A 20,500-nucleotide genomic window follows, 5' to 3' on the forward strand; every position below is an offset into this window, starting at 1 on the left:
CCACACACACACATACTTTTTAATCAGGGATAATTGGGACAGATATCCCCAGTTGTTACATGATGAACCAGCACTGACTCGGAAGGACACTGTGTAGACATAACCGTGGGGAGATTAGTAAAGATAAGGCTACTGAGCGTGATTAAAACATCGTCTGCCTCTGAGAAGACTGAGAAGGCTGCCACAATTCCTGTCCAGTTGACCATTCGAGTAGACAAGTTTTCTATAAATCTGCACGTTCTCATGGCTCACTTGTCACAATCCCACACACTTGACCTTTTTTCTTACCTAGAATGCCTTCTCAAAGGGCGTGGAGGTGCACACCTTTAGTCCCAGCAAGTGGGAGGCAGAGGCAGGTCCAGGTGGATCTCTGAGTTCTAGGATAGTCAGAGCTACAAAGACCCTGTCTCAAAACAACAAAACACCCAAGATGCCTTGGTCGCTCGCGCACACGCACACGAACGCACACGAGCGCACGCGCGCGCGCACACACACACACACACTTTCTTGTTAGTTCTCTTATCAAGGAAATTGGAATATGGAGATCCACTTTTTGAAAGGAAGCATGTCACCTGTGTTTCTTAGTCTTAATGCTGCCCAACTACTAATGGATCCTTTTTCTTGCCCTTTTTTTCTCACTTTCCCCACCTGGTGAGAAGCACCATGACAGAAAAGCAGTTCAGTATTAGAGAGTCCTGAGTTTTGTTTTTACCAAGTCAGCTAATACCTCCTAAGAAACTCAAGAACTTACTAAAAGTATCCTGTGGATTTCAAAAAACTTCCCCTAAGCACGATAATCAATTTTTAATAAGATTAGAACTGTATAAGTTATCAAGAAAAATATACTGCAAGGAGACAATTTCATTTGTTCTGGAAAATAGTTTACTAGAACATGTACTTCTGTTTAGAATCTGTTTTTAGATGATAGTACAAGATGGAGTCATACACTACAAACAAAAACCACCTTTAGTATGAGTTTTTGATCATAGCCTCTGAAATTTCAAAAGTGGAGACAATATTTTTCCAGTCCTGTAAACTCAAAGATATAACTCCTTGTTTCCTGCCATAGGAACAGGAATCGCTTTCCTCATCCGCCTGGTTAACATTAGTCGGCTCCAATATCGGCAGTCTGTCTTGGTCAAGTCTTATCCTCGCAAAGCCATCCCTTATAATGAAAGAAACATAGAAGATGTTCTCCACGGTGCGAGAGAATGAGTTCGGGTCAATGACAAACTCAAAATAGGACACTGGGGTATCAGGGTACTTTTGAAAGTAGGTTTGCAGCAGTCCCAGGATTCTTTCTACCTCTTTTTCTGTCGTCTCCTGATTAGCATGCGCGTCCAGCTTCCTCAACTTCGTAGGCATATCTCCATTCCCTTCCATCTTGCAAGCTCTTTTGTGCTGTTCCAGCCGGGGCTTCCGCGCACGCCGCTCTGCCTTAAAGGAGCCGAAGATGAAGTGGAAGGTCTCTGCTCGCAGCATGCAGGCCGCCGCTTCCTTCTGCACCGTGCCCCACAGGGAAAGCGCCACGCTGTCATCGCAGTCGCTCAGCTCCTCACACTGGTCTTCCACCCAGCTCAGGCCCACAAACACCAGCAGCAGGTCACAGAACGCCGCGTGGTTGAAGAAGCTCATGTCCGAGTTCAGCTGCTTCGCCTTCTCCTTGCCCAGGTCGGAGGCCAACACCAGGAACTGGGCGTCCAGGGCCGCCTCTCTGGTGCGGCTCACTCCGTCGAACAGCACGTTGGCCTCCTCCAGGGCCTCGGTCAGCGAGTCGCTGGCCGTGTTCACGATGTCCTCGCGGTTCTGCTGCACAGTGTAGATGAGCTGCCGGTACTGCCTGCGGATGCTGCGGCACTTCTCCCGGTCCACCGCCAGCTCCAGCAGGTCGGGGTGCACGCCCGGGGCCTCGGGGCTCAGGTCGTCCGAGCAACAGTCCTCCTCCTCCTCCTCCTCCTTCTTCAGCGCCTCTGCCTCCTCCTCCCCCTGCTTCACCAGGCACCGCCAGCCCAGGCTCCCCACCAGCTCCTCGCCTTTCTCTTTAGACATGGTGGTGGCTGGCAGGGAACAGCTCTCCGGGGCGGCGGCGGCGACGGCTGTGGCAACCGGGGACCGTTGGAGCCGAGGCCTCCTGCCCATGCGCAAGCGGCCCCGCCCCCAGCCCGGTCCGCGGCCCCGCCCCCGGCCCGTCCGCGACCACGCCCCCGGCCCAGGCCCCGCTGCGGGGCGGCCGGGTGGAGGCCCAGGCCCGTCCGTGACCACGCCCCCAGCCCGTCCGCGGCCACGCCCCCGGCCCAGGCCACGCCCCCGGCCCAGGCCCCGCTGCGGGGCGGCCGGGTGGAGGCCCAGGCCCAGCCTTCCTTTACAGCCAGGGGCTCCTGTACACAAAAGCCGTCTCAGAGGCGGCTCCACTCAGGGGTGAAGAACAGCGGCAGGACTCCGCAAAGGCGCTGTTTATCTGGAAGCCCGCCAAAGGCTAAATACAGGCTTTTCTACTTGACTGAGGTGGCTAACCTGAATCCTGGAAGATGAGCAATCTACCAAGATTGTAAACCTCGTCTGTGCTATGCTGCACTGGGTGAACCATCTGCTCTGGAAAAGCCGCACAGCAGCTCACGAGACTCACCGGGCAGTCAGTGGTTCAGGTGTCCGCACACAGCAGCAACAATACAAGGAGTATTTTGTTCTAAGCACAACAGGCACTAGCCTAACACCACCACAGAAAGCGTGGCTGCGGAGGGCAGTTCAGGGGAGAAGCAACTGCTAGGCCCTGCTCCTTTGGTTCACCTGAACCCTGGGGAGGGGGCAGGGAGGCGGCCAGGACAAAGTCCTTAGCAATGAATGACAGCAAAGTACGTTCTATAGCTGTATAGTATAAATTACTGCAACGGCCTCACTCAAGTGCAGTAATTTCTTCTTTCCAGAAGCAACTCAGAAACACTCGGGCTGGGCATGGTGGCACAAACCTTTAATCCCAGCACTTGGGAGGCAGAGGCAGGCAGCTCTCTTGAGTTCAAGACCACCCTGGTCTACAGAGTAAGTTCCAGAATAGCTAGGAAACACAGGGAAACCCAGCCTTGAAAAACCAAAAAGACTGAAACACTTTTTCTTAAATTAGGAAAAAATGCTATGTTGTATGTATGAGCATTTTGCCTACATGTATGTATGTGCACCATAGGCCCACCTGGTGCCTGAGGAGGGTGGACGGGGCAGCAGATCCTGTGCGTCGGAGGAGTGAGTGTTTTTTAACTTGGAGCCCCAGGAGTTCAAGCCATCCTGTCTAGAGTGAGACATTGTCTCCAAGACAGGAAGGGAGAGGAGGAGGAGGGAGAGAAAAACCACTGAGATATGTAAATACACTTCCGTGGAGCTGGAGAGATGTCTCTCAGTGTTTCAGAGCCTTCCCAGCTCTTGCGGAGGACATTGGTCTGGTTTCCAGCACCCACATGGGGTTGTTCCCAACCACTGCCTGGAACACTCTCTTCCGGCCTCCACTGGCACCCGTGTGTGGTGCCGACTGACCGGCTGCACAGCAAAACTGCTCTTGACAAAGTCCCGGCACTGTGCATTGCAGATCACAACTCTCCAGCACCCTTGTGTTATGGAAGCTTCCTTATGCCTTTTCCTTTGGGAATTTTGTGTGAGTGTTGGTGAAGGATGAGGACAGTCTCTTTGATAATTCTTCGGGAGTAAATCCCCACCACTGGGGAACCACGTAGCAGGATAAATCCGCCTACTCCCCACAAGAGTCCACTGTGCCCCTGCCATTACACCAGAAATAGAGAAGTTAAAGATTTACTAACTGGGCACACCTGGTCCTAGAGATGAAAAACTCACAACAGAAACAAGGGGCCCAGGCCCAGAGCCTGAGGCCACTTAGGGTAAGAGTTCAGACAGGATTGGTAGCTTACTGGATGACTGGCAAGGTCTGGTCTGCCCCGCCCCGCCGAGCAGATTCTGCTCACAAGTTAGACTGGCTTTGCTCCCTCTGCCATATACAGAAGCAGGCACTGAAGGAGTCAGAATGGTGTGGTGCAACAGGAAAAGAGTGAGATGTCAGGACCATCCCCCCGCTGGCGAACTAATGAAGGAACAGGCCTGCAATTAGGAAATGGATACAAACATGATGCCATGCCTTTTGAAGAAAGAAATTGCTCTTAGAGGTTTGTTTCTCAGGTATCAGTCTCCTTTTCTCAGACTCCACGCCTGCTCTGTGGGACCTGAGCCCACTGGAGCTGGACTCCAGAACGTACACACACAGACCATGGTATTCATGCCTACACATACACTGTCCTCTGAACTCCATACATGACCATGATACTCATGCCTACACATACATGTCCTCTGAACTCATAAACGACCATGATACTCATGCATACATATACATGTCCTCTGAACTCCACACATGACCATGGTACTCATGCCTACACATACATGTCCTCTGAACTCCACACATGACCATGGTACTCATGCCTACACATACATGTCCTCTGAACTCCACACATGACCATGGTACTCATGCCTACACATACATGTCCTCTGAACTCCACACATGACCATGCCATGGTACTCATGCCTACACATACATCAGACACATTCTTAATGGACTGGAAGGGCTGGAGACACGGTTCAAAGGTTAAGAGCACTGGCTGCTCTTCCAGAGGACTGAGGCTCATGACACCCTGTAACTCCACCTCAGGAGATCCAGCCTCCTCTGGCCTTTGCTGGCATCTGCACACATGGGATACATTCACAGAAACACAGATACAGACATACACATAATTTAAAATTTAAAAATGGATGGGAAGAAAAGCCTGTTTCCCAATCTTTATCTACCCTACTTGGTATTAGCCTAGACAGGTGGCTAAACCTTCAGCCCACCACTGTCCCTCATTTGTAAGACAGAAATTACAAAATTACTCTTAAATATAGAATTAAAATTACATACTCAGTTGGTGTTTTTAACGACTGAGTAGGTACTTACTACAATTCCAAAGTATCTCAAAGATACTTTTACATACAAAGTAGTGATTTACTTTTCACTGTTTTAAGGAAAGAACAGTTTTTTTTTTAGGCTAAGGATGCAGCACAGCTGTATTTGTCCAATATGCACAAGGCCCTGGGTTTGATCCTCAGCACTGGGCATTGGTAGTGCACACCTGCAGACCCAACATCTGGGAGGTGGAGGCAGGAGGGTCAGATTCAAAGTCACCTTCAGCTCCATAGCCAGTTTGAGGCCAGCTAGGGATACTTGAGACCATAACTTAAGAAAGAAAGAAAGAAAGAAAGAGAGAGAGAAAGAAAGAGGAAGGAAGGAAAACGAGTTTTCAAAGGCCCGACTGTCAGCAGGAATGGGCAGTAAGCACACTCTACTGTGAAGACTGTCAGCAGGAAGAAAACAACCTGCTAGAAGAAACTGAAGAAAAAGTTTCAACTGTGAAAACTGTGTTGAACCCTGAAGAGGGCTGGAGACTTGGCTCAGAGGTGGCTGGCAACCATCTGAAATGAGTTCTGGTGCCCTCTTCTGGCCTGCAGCTGTACATGGAGGCAGAGCCCTGAGGAGTAACAGCTCTTCCAAGGCAGGTCCATGGAGAGGCTGGGTTTGCACAGGAAGGTACTGTTCTCATGCATGACTCCTTGGATTCCACTAGAAGTCTTTAAAAGTACAGTGGTACCTCAAAGAGACTTTGAGCAAGTGTTCTTTCAAATAAAATGGGTTATATTATTTTACAGTACTGGAGAGCGGACCTGGGTCTCACACCTACTAATCACACATGCTACCAATGAGCTGCATACACCCAGGCACAAGGCAGGAGCATATTCATGAAGCAAATGATAAAATGCAAGTCATATCACACTGAACACCTCGCACCTAGACAGTGAAGAACATACAAAACCTCCACCTTCCTCTGTGGTAACAACACCTAAAAACTAACGGCAACCCACACACTTCAGAACTCAGACACATCAAGAAAAGCATCGTTTTGATCAACACAAGAGGTGAAACACTGGGTACATGACTGAGATAATTGAAGCAGGCCTGGGTTCAATTAAAACATGCCTGCTTTGGAGGACTGGAGAGATGGCTCAGTGGTTAGGAGAATTACTGTTCTTCCAGAGACCCCCAGGTTCCTGAAGCCCATGTCAGATACTCACCTCTGTAACTGCAGCTCTCCAGGGTCCTGTACTCAAGTGCACATATAAACACACACATCTTTTTAAAAAAGAAAAGCTTAATTTCCATTTACTGCTCTCTACGAGTATTTGAGTTTTCACATTTGCGCAGTCTTCTGGGTATCCTAATCTATCCTAAAATGCTGTTGCTGACTTTGTTTTTAATAATAGAAAAACTTTTGCTGGCATACATTTTTTGGTAGTGTAGATTGGACCCAGGGCCTTGTGTGTGCCAGGCAACCCCTCTACCACTGAGCTGCACCGAGCCCTAACCAGCTTTTTGGTGGGTTGGTTGGTTTTTTGAGACAGGGTTTTTCCGTGTAGCCCTGGTTGTCCTGGAACTCATTCTGTAGACCAAGCTGGCTTCAAACTCACAGAAATCCGCCTGGCTCTGCCTCCCGAGTGCTGGAATTAAAGGCGTGCAGCGCCACTGCCCGGCTATCAGAAGTATTTGCAGGGTCTATATTAGGCTACAGAACTGAGTTAAAGACAACACGGTAACTCCTAGCCTACTGGTAAACTAACCACTGTGGCCACACTTTCTTCCTGACTAAGGCTCACCCGAATGTCATGCTAAAGACACTGACTGTCAGATATAAAGAATTCCCCATTGTTTCCCAGTGCGCTGCTCAGAACCAGTTCTGAACAGCTCAGAGTTTCACATCTGACAACCCATCTTCAATGAAATCCGAACCTTCAATGTTAACTCCCTTAAGTGAGTCTCTATGTCCCTGCCACTTAATGAATATTTACGGAGTGAGTATATGATTGGAGTGTTAATTTATGGAATGCATATGAAGAGCTGAAGGACACTGGGAAGACATCATCATGGAAAGGCATATCATCCATCTGATGTCGTGGACACAATGGAATGAAGGCTCATCCAGCAAGCCTCTAATGAATGGAAGTCTAGTGTATGCCGGAACTATGCTAGGAATACTGGGATTTGCATGGGCTCCATCCTGACTCACAATCGCAAGACTCAGATCAGAAGCAGGAGTAGAAACACAAAGCCAGAGGTGTGAGCAGAGCAAAGTGAACTCTGCAGACAGGGGATCTCCGGCATGTAGCCCTGCCTCTGCCTGGTAGCCAGCTAGCTGTGGGATCTAGGCATGCTCCTGTAACTCTGGAGGCCTTTATTTTATCTGCAATACTGGATGACACCAGATCCTGCATCAGGCAGTTGTGAGTACACAGACGGCTGTTACTGTTACTAAGGCATCTTCTTCATTTAGACGGAGTACTAACACACCCTTGCAAACACAGGCACGCAAAGTGAGCCTTCCTCTCCCCCTTCCTTCGTAAGAAAGCCGGAAAAATGCCTCTGGCAGGGTTCCTCCTTTTCCAGAAATAAGGATTTGTGGAGTGCTGTGGAAACACAGGGGTAACAAGGCCAAGTGGGTCTCCACAGAGAGTGATATAAACAGGCAAAGTAGGGAGATCTAGAGAAACTACAGGTATGGCTGTTCCCAGGAGCGTGGGAGGGGAGACAAAAGCAAACCAGGAGGGCCCCCGGCCAAGAAGGTATCCAACACCCCCCTGAAAAGTGAGCCCTTTACCCTGAAAGCACATCTGGCAACAAGCAGCCATCAGGAAGACGCCTCAGGCCCTGCCCCTCCCCAGGTTAGGGCGGGAGGTTTGGAGTGTGGGGCCTGCCTGAATGAGGTGCTTGAGGTGATGCAGGCAAGAAGAAACCTGTACCCTTCTCTGATGGCTATCAAGAAAAGTCTAGGCTGCTGCTAACTTGCTAGCTTGAGACTACAGCATGAACACAACTGGGCTCCATCTTCTTGGAGGTGAATGTCACAGGCTTTATTGTCTTCCTGTCACCTCCTCTATTCTTGCCATTAAGAAATTGAGTCTCATGTGGACAATTTGTTGTTGTTTTTTTTTTTGAGACGGAGTTTCTCTGTGTAGTTTTGGTGCCTGTCCTGGATCTCTGTAGACCAGGCTGGCCTCGAACTCACAGAGATCCACCTGGCTCTGCCTGCCAAGTGCTGGGATTAAAGGCGTGCGCCACCGCTGCCAGGCTTCATGTGGCCAATTTTAATCTTACCACCCATGACTCTTCTTCCAAACTACTGAAGGCTTAACTATGTCTGGCAGTGTCCCAACGGGCATCTCTCCATTCACCTTGCTCATTCTGCTCAGTACCACCAAGAGAGGCATTTACATAGGTATTTTCAACTCTAGAATCAGGGCCGGCGGTGTGGAGAGGCACTCGCTGCTAAGCCTGACAATGTGAGTTCAGTCTCTGAGGCCCACATGGTGGAAGGAGAGAACAAAATCACACAAGCTGTCCTTTGACCTCCACATGCACACCATGGTAAGTGCACACACACACACACACACACACACACACTCACACACACAAATATAATAAAAAATTTTAAAACCTCTGGAATCCTATAAATTCTGATTCTTGTAACCCTTCCCTAGAGAGAAACTAAAATGCTGCCAGGCTTGGTGGCACACACCTGTAATCCTAGCATTCAAGAAGGCAGAAACTGTAATTCCACGGCCAGCTTGATCTACATAGGAAGACTGCCCCCCAAAAAGATAAAAAGACAACAAGAAGGGTTAGGAGTGTGGTGTAGCTAAGTGGTAGAACATTCGCCCACCAGCAGGGCCCTGGGTTCTAGCCCCAGCATTACAGACACACAACACTGAAATGTCGCTCTGGGGTTATAGCTCTGTGGTAGAGCCCTTACGCAGAATGTTACAGCCCTGTTCAATCCTGGCACATGCACAGAAAAAGAAAAAGGAAAAAAAAAAGAGGGAAAACATTTGTTTGCACAAACTCCTTTTTAAGTAGTCACTTGTGCTAACCGAGTCCTTCCAAAGTGTCTATAACTGGACTAGACCCTCTGCACAAGTGAGACAGTTGTGTGGCTTGGTCTGCTTAAGGGGCCCCTGGCAGTGGGATGAGGATCCATCCCTGGTGCATGAGCTGGCTTTTTGGAGCCCACTACCCGGAGCCCAATGGTGGGACACCTTGCACAGCCCTGATGCAGGAGGAGGGGCTTGGATCTGTCTCAACTGAATGTACCAGGCCCTGCTGACTCCCCACGGAGGAGGGAATGGGAGAATGGGTTTCGAGGAGGGAGGGGGGCAGGAGAAGGGAAGAGAAGGGGATCTCTGGTCGGTATGTTAAAAACAAACAACAAAAAATGTATAATATACTCACTGTGGCAAGCAAGTGGTTCAAATTCTCAACCCTGAGTCTTACTTGCTCTGTCTCCTACTTTTAGCAATACTCATTAAAACCAAAAGGAAATACACAATAGAGCAGCTTTATGTGTGTAGTAAGTGTTACGTATGTATTTCATTCATGGCTCTGCACCTCACCGGAAGCCTGGAACTAACTGGCATATGAAATTGAAAGTCAGAGGATCATGTCAACAGCCAGTTCCAAAGCTTACACAAGCAGTTTTAACCCCACTGACGTTAAAATCAAGAGTGTGAATAAGATTATGTAGAAATCAAATGATTGTAACTTTTCAATATACATTTACAACAGAGGTGGGGTTTCCCCCGGAAGATGCATTCACTAGGTCTTTGTGTTGTTTTACTTGCAAACTAAAGGTCTGAGTAACACTACTACCTTAACTAAAGGTTAAAAGCCTTTCATCTCCCTTAATTAGTTTCCATCCATTTGCTATTTGTCTTTGAAGTCCAATTCCATTCTCTATATTCATTCTTCAAAAATATGTGTTTCTTTTAGAAGCAAGCAAAGACTAAATAAAAATGTGAATCAATTGTTAATGTCTGTCTTAACAGCACATCCATCTAAATGGTCTCACACTTAGCAAGCCTGAGTTTACTAAGAGGGCCTCAGCATGTTACTCTGAAAATCACTTAAGGGCTGGCGAGATGGCGCAGTGGAAAAGGCACTTACTGATCCCTAAGACCCACGTGGGGAAAGGAGGAACAGACTCCACGGTGTCCTGACTTCAACACACCGTGCTTTTTATAATTCTGCAGGCTGACACCCCTCCACCCAAGTGGATGGACCCAAAAAGGCACCGGGCACACTTGCCACTGGAGGGGCTCCCGTTCCTTTATACTCACTCAAGTGTTAACCCTGGCCTAGACAAGGAAATGCCCGGCGGGAAGCAAACAACCCGGGGGCTTCCCGGCTACCCAGGGAGCAGGGGTCTCTGGGTGCCCCACGCCTCAGGGAATCAGAGGAAGGCGACAGGCAGCCTGGTGAGGAGGCAAGCGTTTCCTGATGCCCTTTTCAAGGCGCTCCCGGCGCTGCAGGCTCAAAGAGCGGAAACCTGAGCCCAGGGCACTGCGAACGGCTCGGCTTCCCGGTTCGGGGATCGGAGCACGTGGGTCGGCAGCCGGTCGGGCCCGGGGCTGGGGGCCCGGGGCTGGGACCCGGGGTCGGGGCTGGGGAGTTCGCGCCCTACCTTCCGGGCTGGACCACAGCAGCCCTCCGCCGGCCTCGCCTTCTGCCTTCCGCCGGCTCCCGCGGCCTCTCCCCGCCCAGCTCGACCCGCCGCCGCAGGCCCCGCCGCCCTCCGTGGCACAAAGCAGAGAGGCTGTGAGCCTCCTCCGGGCGGGGCTTCCGGGACGCCACCCGCCCTCGGCCACTCCCGCCCTCGGCCACTCCCGCCGGGTGGACTCCGACCCGCCGGCCGCCCGCAGCCAGAACCCAGCCCCGAAGGGCGGGCAGCTCTAAACGCGGAGCTGGGGCCACAGGGCACTAACACTTCCCCGTGTGGTCTGGCTGTTGACGCTGCACCCAGAGGATGCAGCAGCCAGGGCTTCCTGGAACCTGAAACCCGGCAAAACGAAGATCCCGGTCCATCCACAATTCAGATGAGATCAGAAGATGGTCCCATTTCACTAAGGGGTGAACTCGGGAAGTCTGGGACAGTTTAAAACGGAGCCCACAGCTACACTGATACCAGCACTTAAAAGAATAGTATTCAGTACTAATACCAACAGTCAACATGGCCATAATGCGATATATATAATGTATATATTATACATAATGCCATCTACATAATTATATACATAATATATGTCCATTTAGTCTTCACAACTGTACTTTAGATGTAGGTATTACCATGTCCATTTCACAGGTAGGGAAACTGAGCTATTTATACCCAAGCAACTTGCACAAGTTCGAGCAGCCAGTCAACGCTGCAGACAGGACTCAAACCCAGACAGGGCAGTCTCTGCTCTAGGACACTAGCCTGCACCGCCTCCTTCAGTTAGGGAAGGGGTGTGTATCAATCTCAGCTGCCCTGTTTAACAGCCTGGGTCAAGAACAGCCACTTGGAAAACATCACATATGCGGTGACAATTTTAAGGGTTTCTTAAGATTTAGCATGTGAAAACACTTGTAAGGACATGCAATTTCTTAATAGTATCACGGATCTGCACTCACATTCGTCACGCTGTCATATATGTATAAATCAAGACCCTTGCTCTATAAATGACACCCATTTTCTCTGGTAGCTTGCAAACCAGACTCAAGCCCCCACATACCGAAGCCGTCCTCTGCACCCTGCCAAGAGCTTAGCCTAGCTCGTTGCACGGGAGACCCGGCCCTCTGGGACACACATTAAATGTCCCCCTCCCGGGCATTTCCAAATCACCACCCCCGAGCGATGCTCCCGGGCCCGTGCCCACGGCGGTCGGCTCCACGCCGACAGAGCTTACGTGAACAAGTCAGATGAAAACACCAGCTCTCCGGGCCCCGCGGCGTCCCGCACCTCCCGCGCGGCGGCCTGACGGAAGCAAACTGAAGATAAAGAGCGGCTGGTTCCCAGCGGCTCCAGGAAGCCACGCCCTGCTCTTAGTAGGCGGGTGAACTGCCCGTGTCAGAATGACAAAGCAAAAATCCAGTCCTCGTGCAGCCCTGGCAACCTGACCCGGCGGCTCCGCCAAGGGAGGGCTCCTAATTGGACGGACCCACAGCCTGCTGCTCAGACCTGCCCCCGACCCAAGGCTGCCATTCAAAGAACGGTGGGGCCGGACCCCAGGAAGAGTGAGTGTGAAGGGAGTGAACTGGCCTCTGCCCTAGGCGCTGCTCCCTACGTAATCCTGCATAGTCACGCGAGGAACTTTAGAAATATCGACGCCTGGCACCCACACAGATGTACTGATGTCCTTGGAGCTGGCTGTGACCCTGGCAACTCCAACAGTGACTGTAATTGACAACAAGGTTCGGGACCCAGTGCCCTAAGGCAATGGATTGGTCAGGTTTGGTGGTTCCCTGAAGGAAGTTACCTGCATCTTTAAAGCAATGTTTACTTCATCCTGACTAACCCTGGAAAGAAGTGACTAATGCTCCTTACAGCACTTCTTCCTTATCCCGGTCAGGCTTGGGGTTGTAAGTTCACTTGAAGGAAAACAGAGTGTATTTATTTAGCACTTGGCACAGCACCACCAGCATCTGTCAGGGAAGGCCATGTCCTCTCATGCCTCCCTGCTCCTAAGTCAGTGAGAATGCTTGGATGGATGGGTGGATGGATGGGTGGATGGATGGATGGATGGATGGATGGATGGACGGTCTGACCCACTGCTTTGATTAATGCCAGGGTGAGGAAAAACTAAGTGAAAGGGTTGCTGGCTCCTAACAGCTTGAAGCTGCACTCCTGCATTCCTTCTAGGTTCTCCCAAGGAGAAAGTGAGAAGCTTGCAGAATGCACACACGGCACAGGCTGGCCCCACACTTCTCACACACTCTCCACCACACACTTCTCATATGTGTGCCGTGCTTATCCCAGTGCCGCCCCCGATCCTGGAGATGTCCGGCTGTAACAAAGTGCTCAGCTCCTGGCCAATGTGGGTAAGGACCAAAGAACAGAAAATCAGAGGAAAAGGAAGTCGGGACTAAGGGATGGTTCTTACCTTTACCCCTGGCCCTCCCAAACCAAGCTCCGCATTAAGCATTTTATCTGCCTTATCTCAGGCAGTCCATATAGTGACAGTCCATAAAGTAAGGTCGTGAGCACCTCATTCTTAAATAGACAGTGCAACTTATTTCAAGAGCATGGCTTGGGGTAGAGAGCGACTTTGAAATCACTGAAGTTGGAGCAATACACTGAATACTGGGATGATAGGATTCCAACAGGATTCCAACAGTTTGACACTGAAGTGCCTTGCATGGACTGGTCACAGGGATCACAGCTGAGTTTTCAAACAGCTTGTTAGAAAAGACTACATAAGCCATTTCAACTTCCCATTGCTCTTCAGATAAGCAAATTATGGCACAGGCACCCAGAAGTTTCCCCTTGGTGGGGAAACATAGGGAGTTATTACAGGTTAGTTAGTTACAGGTGAAGGAAGAGGCCTTTCCTTGACTTCTCACGTTCTAAGCAAACACCTCCAACTGCTTTGACTGAGCTCCTGGTCTCTTATCTTTCTCCCCTAAACGCCTATGCAGTCTACGGTCTGCCACCTCCTCTGGGTGAGGTCCTTCATTCTCACCTATTACTAATTCTTCCTTCCCTTTGTGGCCCCAGTACCTACTAATAATTACACTAAATCTATCAGAACTCTGGACAAGCAAACCCTTGTTGGACTTCTTGCCTCTCCAGAATGTGATATAGAGCAGGCACTCAGGAAATGAAAAAAATGTTTGTCTTTCTCTAAAATGTCATCTCATCTAAGACAGATCATGTAGATCATACTATGTTAAAAATGTTCCACTGTAAAATGTCCACCTACAGAGAGCACACTGAGCTGGAACAATCACTAATCAGACCATTGTTTCTCTAGGGCCCTCAAGGTTATGTTCAGGCTTCTCAATGGTGCAGACAAGGTAAGACCCACCTTTGGTTTTTAGGGGGTTGGGTTTGATTTTTTGAGACAGGGTTTCTCTGTGTAGCCCTGGCTGTCCTGGAACTCACTCTGTAGACCAGGCTGGCCCCGAACTCACAGAGCTCTGCCTGCCTCTATCTCCCGAGGGCTGGGATTAAAGGCGAGATCCTGCTGGCTCCCAACAACCAGCTAAGAACCAGCTAAGACGCAGTCTCGTTCATGCTAGCTGTCCACACAGTCCACACCCTACTTAGGCAGCAAACATTGTTGGAGAAACACTTGGAGAGTAAAAGTGATTTCCACTTAAAGTCAAGGCCACAACCCTGTAATCTGTCCTCAGCCCTGCCAGCAATCATTTCACCCTGTCCTGTTTCCCGGCTGCCATGGTGACTCTTCCATTTTTTTCCTCATCTCCCATATTTCTAACAGCACTGCTGCGCTTTGCCTTCCCTCTGCTCATAACCAAGTTTCTATTTAGGAAAACAGAAGGGACCAGACAGAATTTCCCAGTGTTTCCCCATGGCCACCAAACTACTAAATTCTTTGCTATGGCTCCAGGTAAAATAAAAGCAGGGTCCTTCTGCACCTGTGTGGGCTCTCGCCAATCTTGCCTTGTCTGGAAAGATGCCCCTCGGTCATCCTCAATTTCCTGTTTCTATCATCACACAAACATACTGTGCTCACTTCAGGGTGAGGTGGGTGCTGAAAGAGCTCCTGCACTCTGAAGAATAGATGAAGTAAGATGGTGAGAGACCAAGACTGTGCCTGTGGGCGAGCCTGAAGGGAATGGCCACACACTCTGGGAACAACCGCAAACCTTCCCGAGCAGAGAACAATGGAGCATCATCGGAGGAAGCCTGCTGCACCTACCCAGCCAGGCAGGGAACCAGGAGGAAGCGGGCGAAGGGAGGCACAGACACCAGGAGGAAGTGGACAAGGGAGGCACAGACACCAGGAGGAAGTGGGCGAAGGGAGGCACAGACACCAGGAGGAAGTGGACAAGGGAGGCACAGACACCAGGAGGAAGTGGGCGAAGGGAGGCACAGACACCAGGAGGAAGTGGGAGAAGGGAGGCACAGACACCAGGAGGAAGTGGGCGAAGGGAGGCACAGACACCAGGAGGAAGTGGGCGAAGGGAGGCACAGACACCAGGAGGAAGTGGGCGAAGGGAGCCACAGACACCAGGAGGAAGTGGACAAGGGAGGCACAGACACCAGGAGGAAGTGGAAGAAGGGAGGCACAGACACCAGGAGGAAGTGGGAGAAGGGAGGCACAGACACCAGGAGGAAGTGGACAAGGGAGGCACAGACACCAGGAGGAAGTGGACAAGGGAGGCACAGACACCAGGAGGAAGTGGACAAGGGAGGCACAGACACCAGGAGGAAGTGGGAGAAGGGAGGCACAGACACCAGGAGGAAGTGGGAGAAGGGAGGCACAGACACCAGGAGGAAGTGGGAGAAGGGAGGCACAGACACCAGGAGGAAGTGGACGAGGGAGGCACAGACACCAGGAGGAAGTGGGAGAAGGGAGGCACAGACACCAGGAGGAAGTGGACGAGGGAGGCAGCAGACACCAGGAGGAAGTGGACAAGGGAGGCACAGACACCAGGAGGAAGTGGACAAGGGAGGCACAGACACCAGGAGGAAGTGGGAGAAGGGAGGCACAGACACCAGGAGGAAGTGGGAGAAGGGAGGCACAGACACCAGGAGGAAGTGGACGAGGGAGGCAGCAGCTGAAAGTAAACATAGGTTTGCAGACAGTGGAATGAGAAATGTCAAAGGAAGATAAGAATCTACAATCCAGATGTTGGGCCTTGGCAACTGGGGGAGTGGTGTCACTGGGGAGATGGTGGGCAGTTAGTTTGTTACTAATCTGTAGTCTGACTTCCTTTTTTACTTTTTTTTTTTTTTTTTGGTTGTTTGCTTGGTTGGTTTAGTTTGGGTTTTGTTTTGTTTTTTCCGAGACAGGGTTTCTCTGTGTAGCTTTGCGCCTTTCCTGGAACTCACTCTGTAGCCTATGCTGGTCTTGAACTCACAGAGATCTGCTTGCCTCTGTCTCCCGAGTGCTGGGATTAAAGGCTTGCACCACCACCACCTGCATGTTTTTTTGTTTTTTTGTTTGTTTGTTTGTTTTTCTAAATGGAGATTTCCAATAGGCAACTAGATATGTAGATCTGGATGTCAGAGCTAAAAGTAAAAATTAGAAATTAGAAGTATGTCATAGAAATGACATACTCTATGTACTAGCTGGGCGTGGTGGCACATGCCTTCAATCCAGCACTCGGGAGGTGGAAACAGATAGACAGCTATGAATTTGAGGCCAGCCTGATCTACAAAGTGAATTCCAAGCCAGCCAAGATTACCCAGTCTCAATAAATAAGTAAATAAGGAAAATAAAAATACTACATATATTATGCTTTTCTAGGGAAAAGAAATCCATGGGATATGTGAGTATAAGGGGGAAGTGGAGTTAAAAAAAGAATCTGCCAACAGAGCACTTGCCTGTGATCCTAATGTTTGGGAAGTGAAGGCCAAAGGGTCAGAAGTTCAAGGTTATCCTTTATTGGGAGTTTGAGGCCAGCCAAGACGACAGGAGACCCTGTCACAAAGAACTGGCTCTGATTTAGAAGGCCAACAAATCTACAGTCCACAGGCTGGAGATGTAAGTAGACCTCTGCAGGCAAAGTGCTTCCCCTTCAGTGGGCCTCTGGCTTCTCTACCAGGGCCTTGATGTAGCTAGATAAAGCTTCTGTGCATTATGGAAGGGAATCCACTTTACTTTGAGTCTGCTGATTTCAATGTTAATTACATTTTTCAAATACCTTCACAGCAACATCTACTGTCAACTAAAGAGTGGGTGGCCATACCTGGGCACACCTGACACACAAAATTAATTCTCACAGTATGGTACTAGATGAGATCACCTAGAGAGTTAGTGTATTTAGGGAAATGAAGGTGGCCCAGAGACAGAGCCCTGAGCACCAAGTTACAGAGAGAAAAAGGACCCAGCTACGGAGGAGGACCCAGGAGGATGTAGGCAGAAAAAAAGAAAAAATCAACCAAGTCTCTCAGAAGCCACTGGAAAGTGCTCCTGTTTAAGGAAAGAGAGCTATGAGACCCAGTGTTACTGAGATCCTGTGAAATGAGGACCAGGGAAGACGCTAAGGAAACAGATCCTCGCCACCGGCCAACAAGGAGCAGCAAAGGAACTGGAGGTGGGCAGTAGAGACAGCCCAGGGACTGGGGCCTGAAGGGGATGCAGGACAGGGCCAACAGAGCTAGGATCCTTTGTATTTTTGTTCCTCTAAGAAAGAGATGATTACAGCATGGTGTCATATTGACATATTGAGGGGAGTGTGGCTAGTCCCAAGCAGGGAGGGACAATGTGACAGACACATTTATGATGCAGTAGGACTTTGAAGTAACCCCGGGTTCTACCTAACTAGAGGCTTCCCAGCTCCCTTATCTCCTTCTCACCAGGTCCTCCTCTTCATCTCACCTCCTCTACCCCAAGTGATTAGCCTGCCCTCCATCCTTTTAATTACTGTGCTTCCCTCACTACAGGGCTTTGCTGATTTCCAAGTACTCCACAAATCCAGTTCAAACCTGTCTTCCTCAAGGATGCCATCAAAGAAGCCAAGTCCTATAAAATGTACCACATTACTAGGCAGTCTTTCTGCCTGGTACTCACAGTTGCAATTATACTTTGTTTAGGATTATTATTATTATTATTATTATTATTATTATTATTTTGGTTTTTCGAGACAGGGTTTCTCTGTGTACCTTTGCACCTTTCCTGGAACTCGATTCGTAGACCAGGCTGGCTTCGAACTCACAGAGATCTGCCTGCCTCTGCCTCCTGAGTGCTGGGATTAAAGGTGTGCACCACCACCGCCCGGCTGTTTAGGATTATTTGATCCATGTCATCCTCCTCTAGAATAGCACAGTCCAGTAGAACTTTCGCTGTGACAGAGATGTTCATCCATGTTCTCCCACCTCAGTGCCATGTGACTGTTGAACTCTTAAAAGACAGTTTGTGTGAGTGTAGATCTTCTTATTTTATTTAAGTTTAATTGATTTCAACTAAATAGCACAAGTGAGCAGAGACCACAATTACTAATTTCACCACGGTGTGCCCAGCACCTAGTAGAGTGTGCACAGATAGTAATCACTCAGTAAATATTTGTTCAAAGATTAAATCTGTAAATTGAGGATGTTACTAGTTAATCTATGTAGAGTGTATCATTTCCATAGAGGGAAATATGTTTTTAACATGACAAATGTCAGGGGTCTCTCCTACAGTTTTAGAAAGGTGAATTTCACTTGTAAGAACGTGATCTATCTTGAGAGAAACTGGGACAACAGTGAAAACACACTGGCCATCGGGATAAAATCCCATCTGTAATCTGCTTGGGAAGTGCCTGGACCGTGGTGAAGGCTCACATGTGGTGGTCCATAAGCTCCAAGGAACACGCAGGGGAGAAGCAGTGGTGTGGGATCACTGCGGAGGGCTCATAAATCTAGTGGCCTTCACCCACAGCCTGAAAAATACTGAAGGTGGGAACAGTGAGGGGGACCGTCAGTACTCAGCATGTGCCACGTGCAAAGCAGAATGTGCACGACTAAGTGAGTCCTTTCAACAACCTGATAAGGGGGAATATCTCATTTTCCCCATTTTACAGATGGGAAGACCTGGGGTATAAGAGAGTATGTTTGTGGGCCCCCAGATAGTGAGAACAGGGCTGAGAGTACCCCAGTTCCTTGATCCCAACCACAGGGCTGAGCTTCTTCATGAGCACACTGTTTCAGGCAGACCGAGCAATAGACAAAAAGGTGTTGGGGTCACAGGAAGGAGACAGAACATCCTGGCATAGGGGGGTGAAACAAACACACACTAGACTCCATTTGTAATTCAAAGGCTTATTTCCAAATATATTTAATGAATTCCCCAAAGCATCAAGGTATCACACCATAAGATATTAGAAACTAGGATTATAGAAAGCTAAAAGACTCTTTCTTGGGGTTGGGGATTTAGCTCAGTGGTAGAGCGCTTGCCTAGCAAGTGCAAGGCCCTGGGTTCGATCCTCAGCTCTACATAAAAAAAAAAAAAAGACTCTTATCAAAGCAGGTCAATGTTAGAGCTGGGGTAAAAGTTCAGGTGGCCCATGCCTTTAATCCCAGCACCTGGCAAGCAGAGACCAAGTTCTCTATGAGTTCAAGGGCAGCCTGAGCTACATAGTAAGTTCCAGGCCAGATAGGGCTACACAGTGAGAAATAACATGGCTGGAGAGATGACTCAGCAGTTAAGAGCACTGGCTGCTCATCCAGAGGACCCGGGTTTGATTCCCAGCAACCACAAGAAAGCTCACAACTGTCTACAACTCCAGTTCCAGGGACTGACTCCCTCTTCTGGCCTCCATGGGCACCAGGCACAGATACACATGCAAACACTCAGCCATACACACAAGTTTGTAAAAAAACTTTTCTCTAAAACAAAACAAACAAAAGGCCTTAGGTATAGATCCATTGTTTCACAGTTTAGTAATGTACAGGGAGGAACAGGCTAAAAAGTAAAAAAAGCAACATGCTAAAGATTTAAAAATAAAAAATGGGTTGAGGATTTAGCTCAGTGGTAGAGCATTTACCTAGCAAGGGCAAGGCCCTGGGTTCCATCCTCAGCTAACAAAATAAACAGTGGAAACTTTCCAACAAGGGCCAAAGAAGACTTCATCCATACAGCATCCATCCTGGGAACTGTGAAATCTTACATAGTGACCATGACCGCATGAAGACATTCCCCCCAAACCCTCTGCCTCTGTTCTTCCATCAGGTGGCACTAAGGACATCTCTTAATTTCTCACTTCCTGAGGGCCTCCACGCCAGGGGCTTGACGGCCTCTCATCGGTCCTCTCCACAGCCCGTTGGAGTCTTAGCATCGGCTCCATTGAGTAACTCAAGGCCTGAGAGCTCACAGCTAATCCACCATCCACCAGCCTGCTCCTCTCTCTCCACCACACATTATTCGCTTGAAGAGCTAACCCGTTTCCCCGGTGCCTGGCACAGGGCATGCCCCATAGCAGATCCTCATTCCAGGTTTGACTTCATCTGGTGCTAGGATTCTGCGTTTTGGGTGTCAGTGGAGTGGAGAGAAGCTTGCAGACGTCTGCAGGTGAAGGAGCCTGACCTGTACTGTTTGTCAGTGTCCGGCAGGACACTCTCAGCCTAGGCTTGTCTCATGCTACTGGTCTATGCACAAAATCCCTGACTGTTTAATGGTGGCTCTCCTCACTGGAGGAGGTCCCCTCTGGGCACCAGCTGTCTTTCTCTCTGTGTCTCTTCAGAAAACAAGGACACAGACTGCTCTGTTGAGGACCCCCTTACCAGCACTCCATACTGTCCAACTCCAGATGTGCTACGGAACCCCATATCCTGCCTTTAAACAGGCCTGGTCTAGTCTCCCACGGATCTGGGCTAACCCCACACTGTCTCCTTCCATTTTCTACTGAGCAGCAATGTTATTTTAGTAGTCGGGGAGCCTGCCCTGA

General features: G+C 49.4%; 3 protein-coding genes across 6 annotated transcripts in view; 1 reads left to right on the forward strand and 2 right to left on the reverse strand.

Moving 5' to 3' along the window:
* Txnrd1 (thioredoxin reductase 1) overlaps positions 1 to 20,500 on the reverse strand; it is an 88,572-nt gene that overhangs the window by 29,106 nt on the left and 38,966 nt on the right. Inside the window, exon 1 of one of the 4 annotated variants that reach the window (XM_036169731.1) lies at positions 11,851 to 12,170. The exons of 2 other annotated variants lie outside the window; for them this stretch is intronic. The gene's annotated coding sequence lies outside the window, so the exon portion shown is untranslated. Of the gene's footprint in view, positions 1 to 10,589; positions 10,714 to 11,850; positions 12,171 to 20,500 lie in introns of those variants that run through there. One more of the 4 variants, XM_036169733.1, reaches the window with a different exon arrangement.
* Positions 877 to 2,141, reverse strand: Eid3 (EP300 interacting inhibitor of differentiation 3). Its single transcript, XM_036169736.1, has one exon. The coding sequence runs from the start codon at positions 2,137 to 2,139 to the stop codon at positions 967 to 969; it is 1,173 nt and encodes a 390-aa protein (XP_036025629.1). The 5' UTR covers positions 2,140 to 2,141; the 3' UTR covers positions 877 to 966.
* LOC118571262 (translation initiation factor IF-2-like) lies at positions 2,138 to 10,861 on the forward strand. Its single transcript, XM_036170219.1, has 2 exons — positions 2,138 to 2,337; positions 10,420 to 10,861. The coding sequence occupies exons 1-2, from the start codon at positions 2,138 to 2,140 to the stop codon at positions 10,859 to 10,861; spliced, it is 642 nt and encodes a 213-aa protein (XP_036026112.1).

The sequence above is a fragment of the Onychomys torridus genome, chromosome 20, assembly GCF_903995425.1.
Source record: "Onychomys torridus chromosome 20, mOncTor1.1, whole genome shotgun sequence".
Taxonomy (NCBI): domain Eukaryota; kingdom Metazoa; phylum Chordata; class Mammalia; order Rodentia; family Cricetidae; genus Onychomys; species Onychomys torridus.

Coding starts and splice junctions, on each gene's coding strand:
- LOC118571262 (XM_036170219.1), top strand. CDS start 2,138: ATGCGCAAGCGGCCCCGCCCCCAGCCCGGTCCGCGGCCCCGCCCCCGG. Junction 2,338..10,419: donor CCCCGCTGCGGGGCGGCCGG/GTGGAGGCCCAG, acceptor GCCCTTTTCAAG/GCGCTCCCGGCGCTGCAGGC.
- Eid3 (XM_036169736.1), bottom strand. CDS start 2,139: ATGGGCAGGAGGCCTCGGCTCCAACGGTCCCCGGTTGCCACAGCCGTC.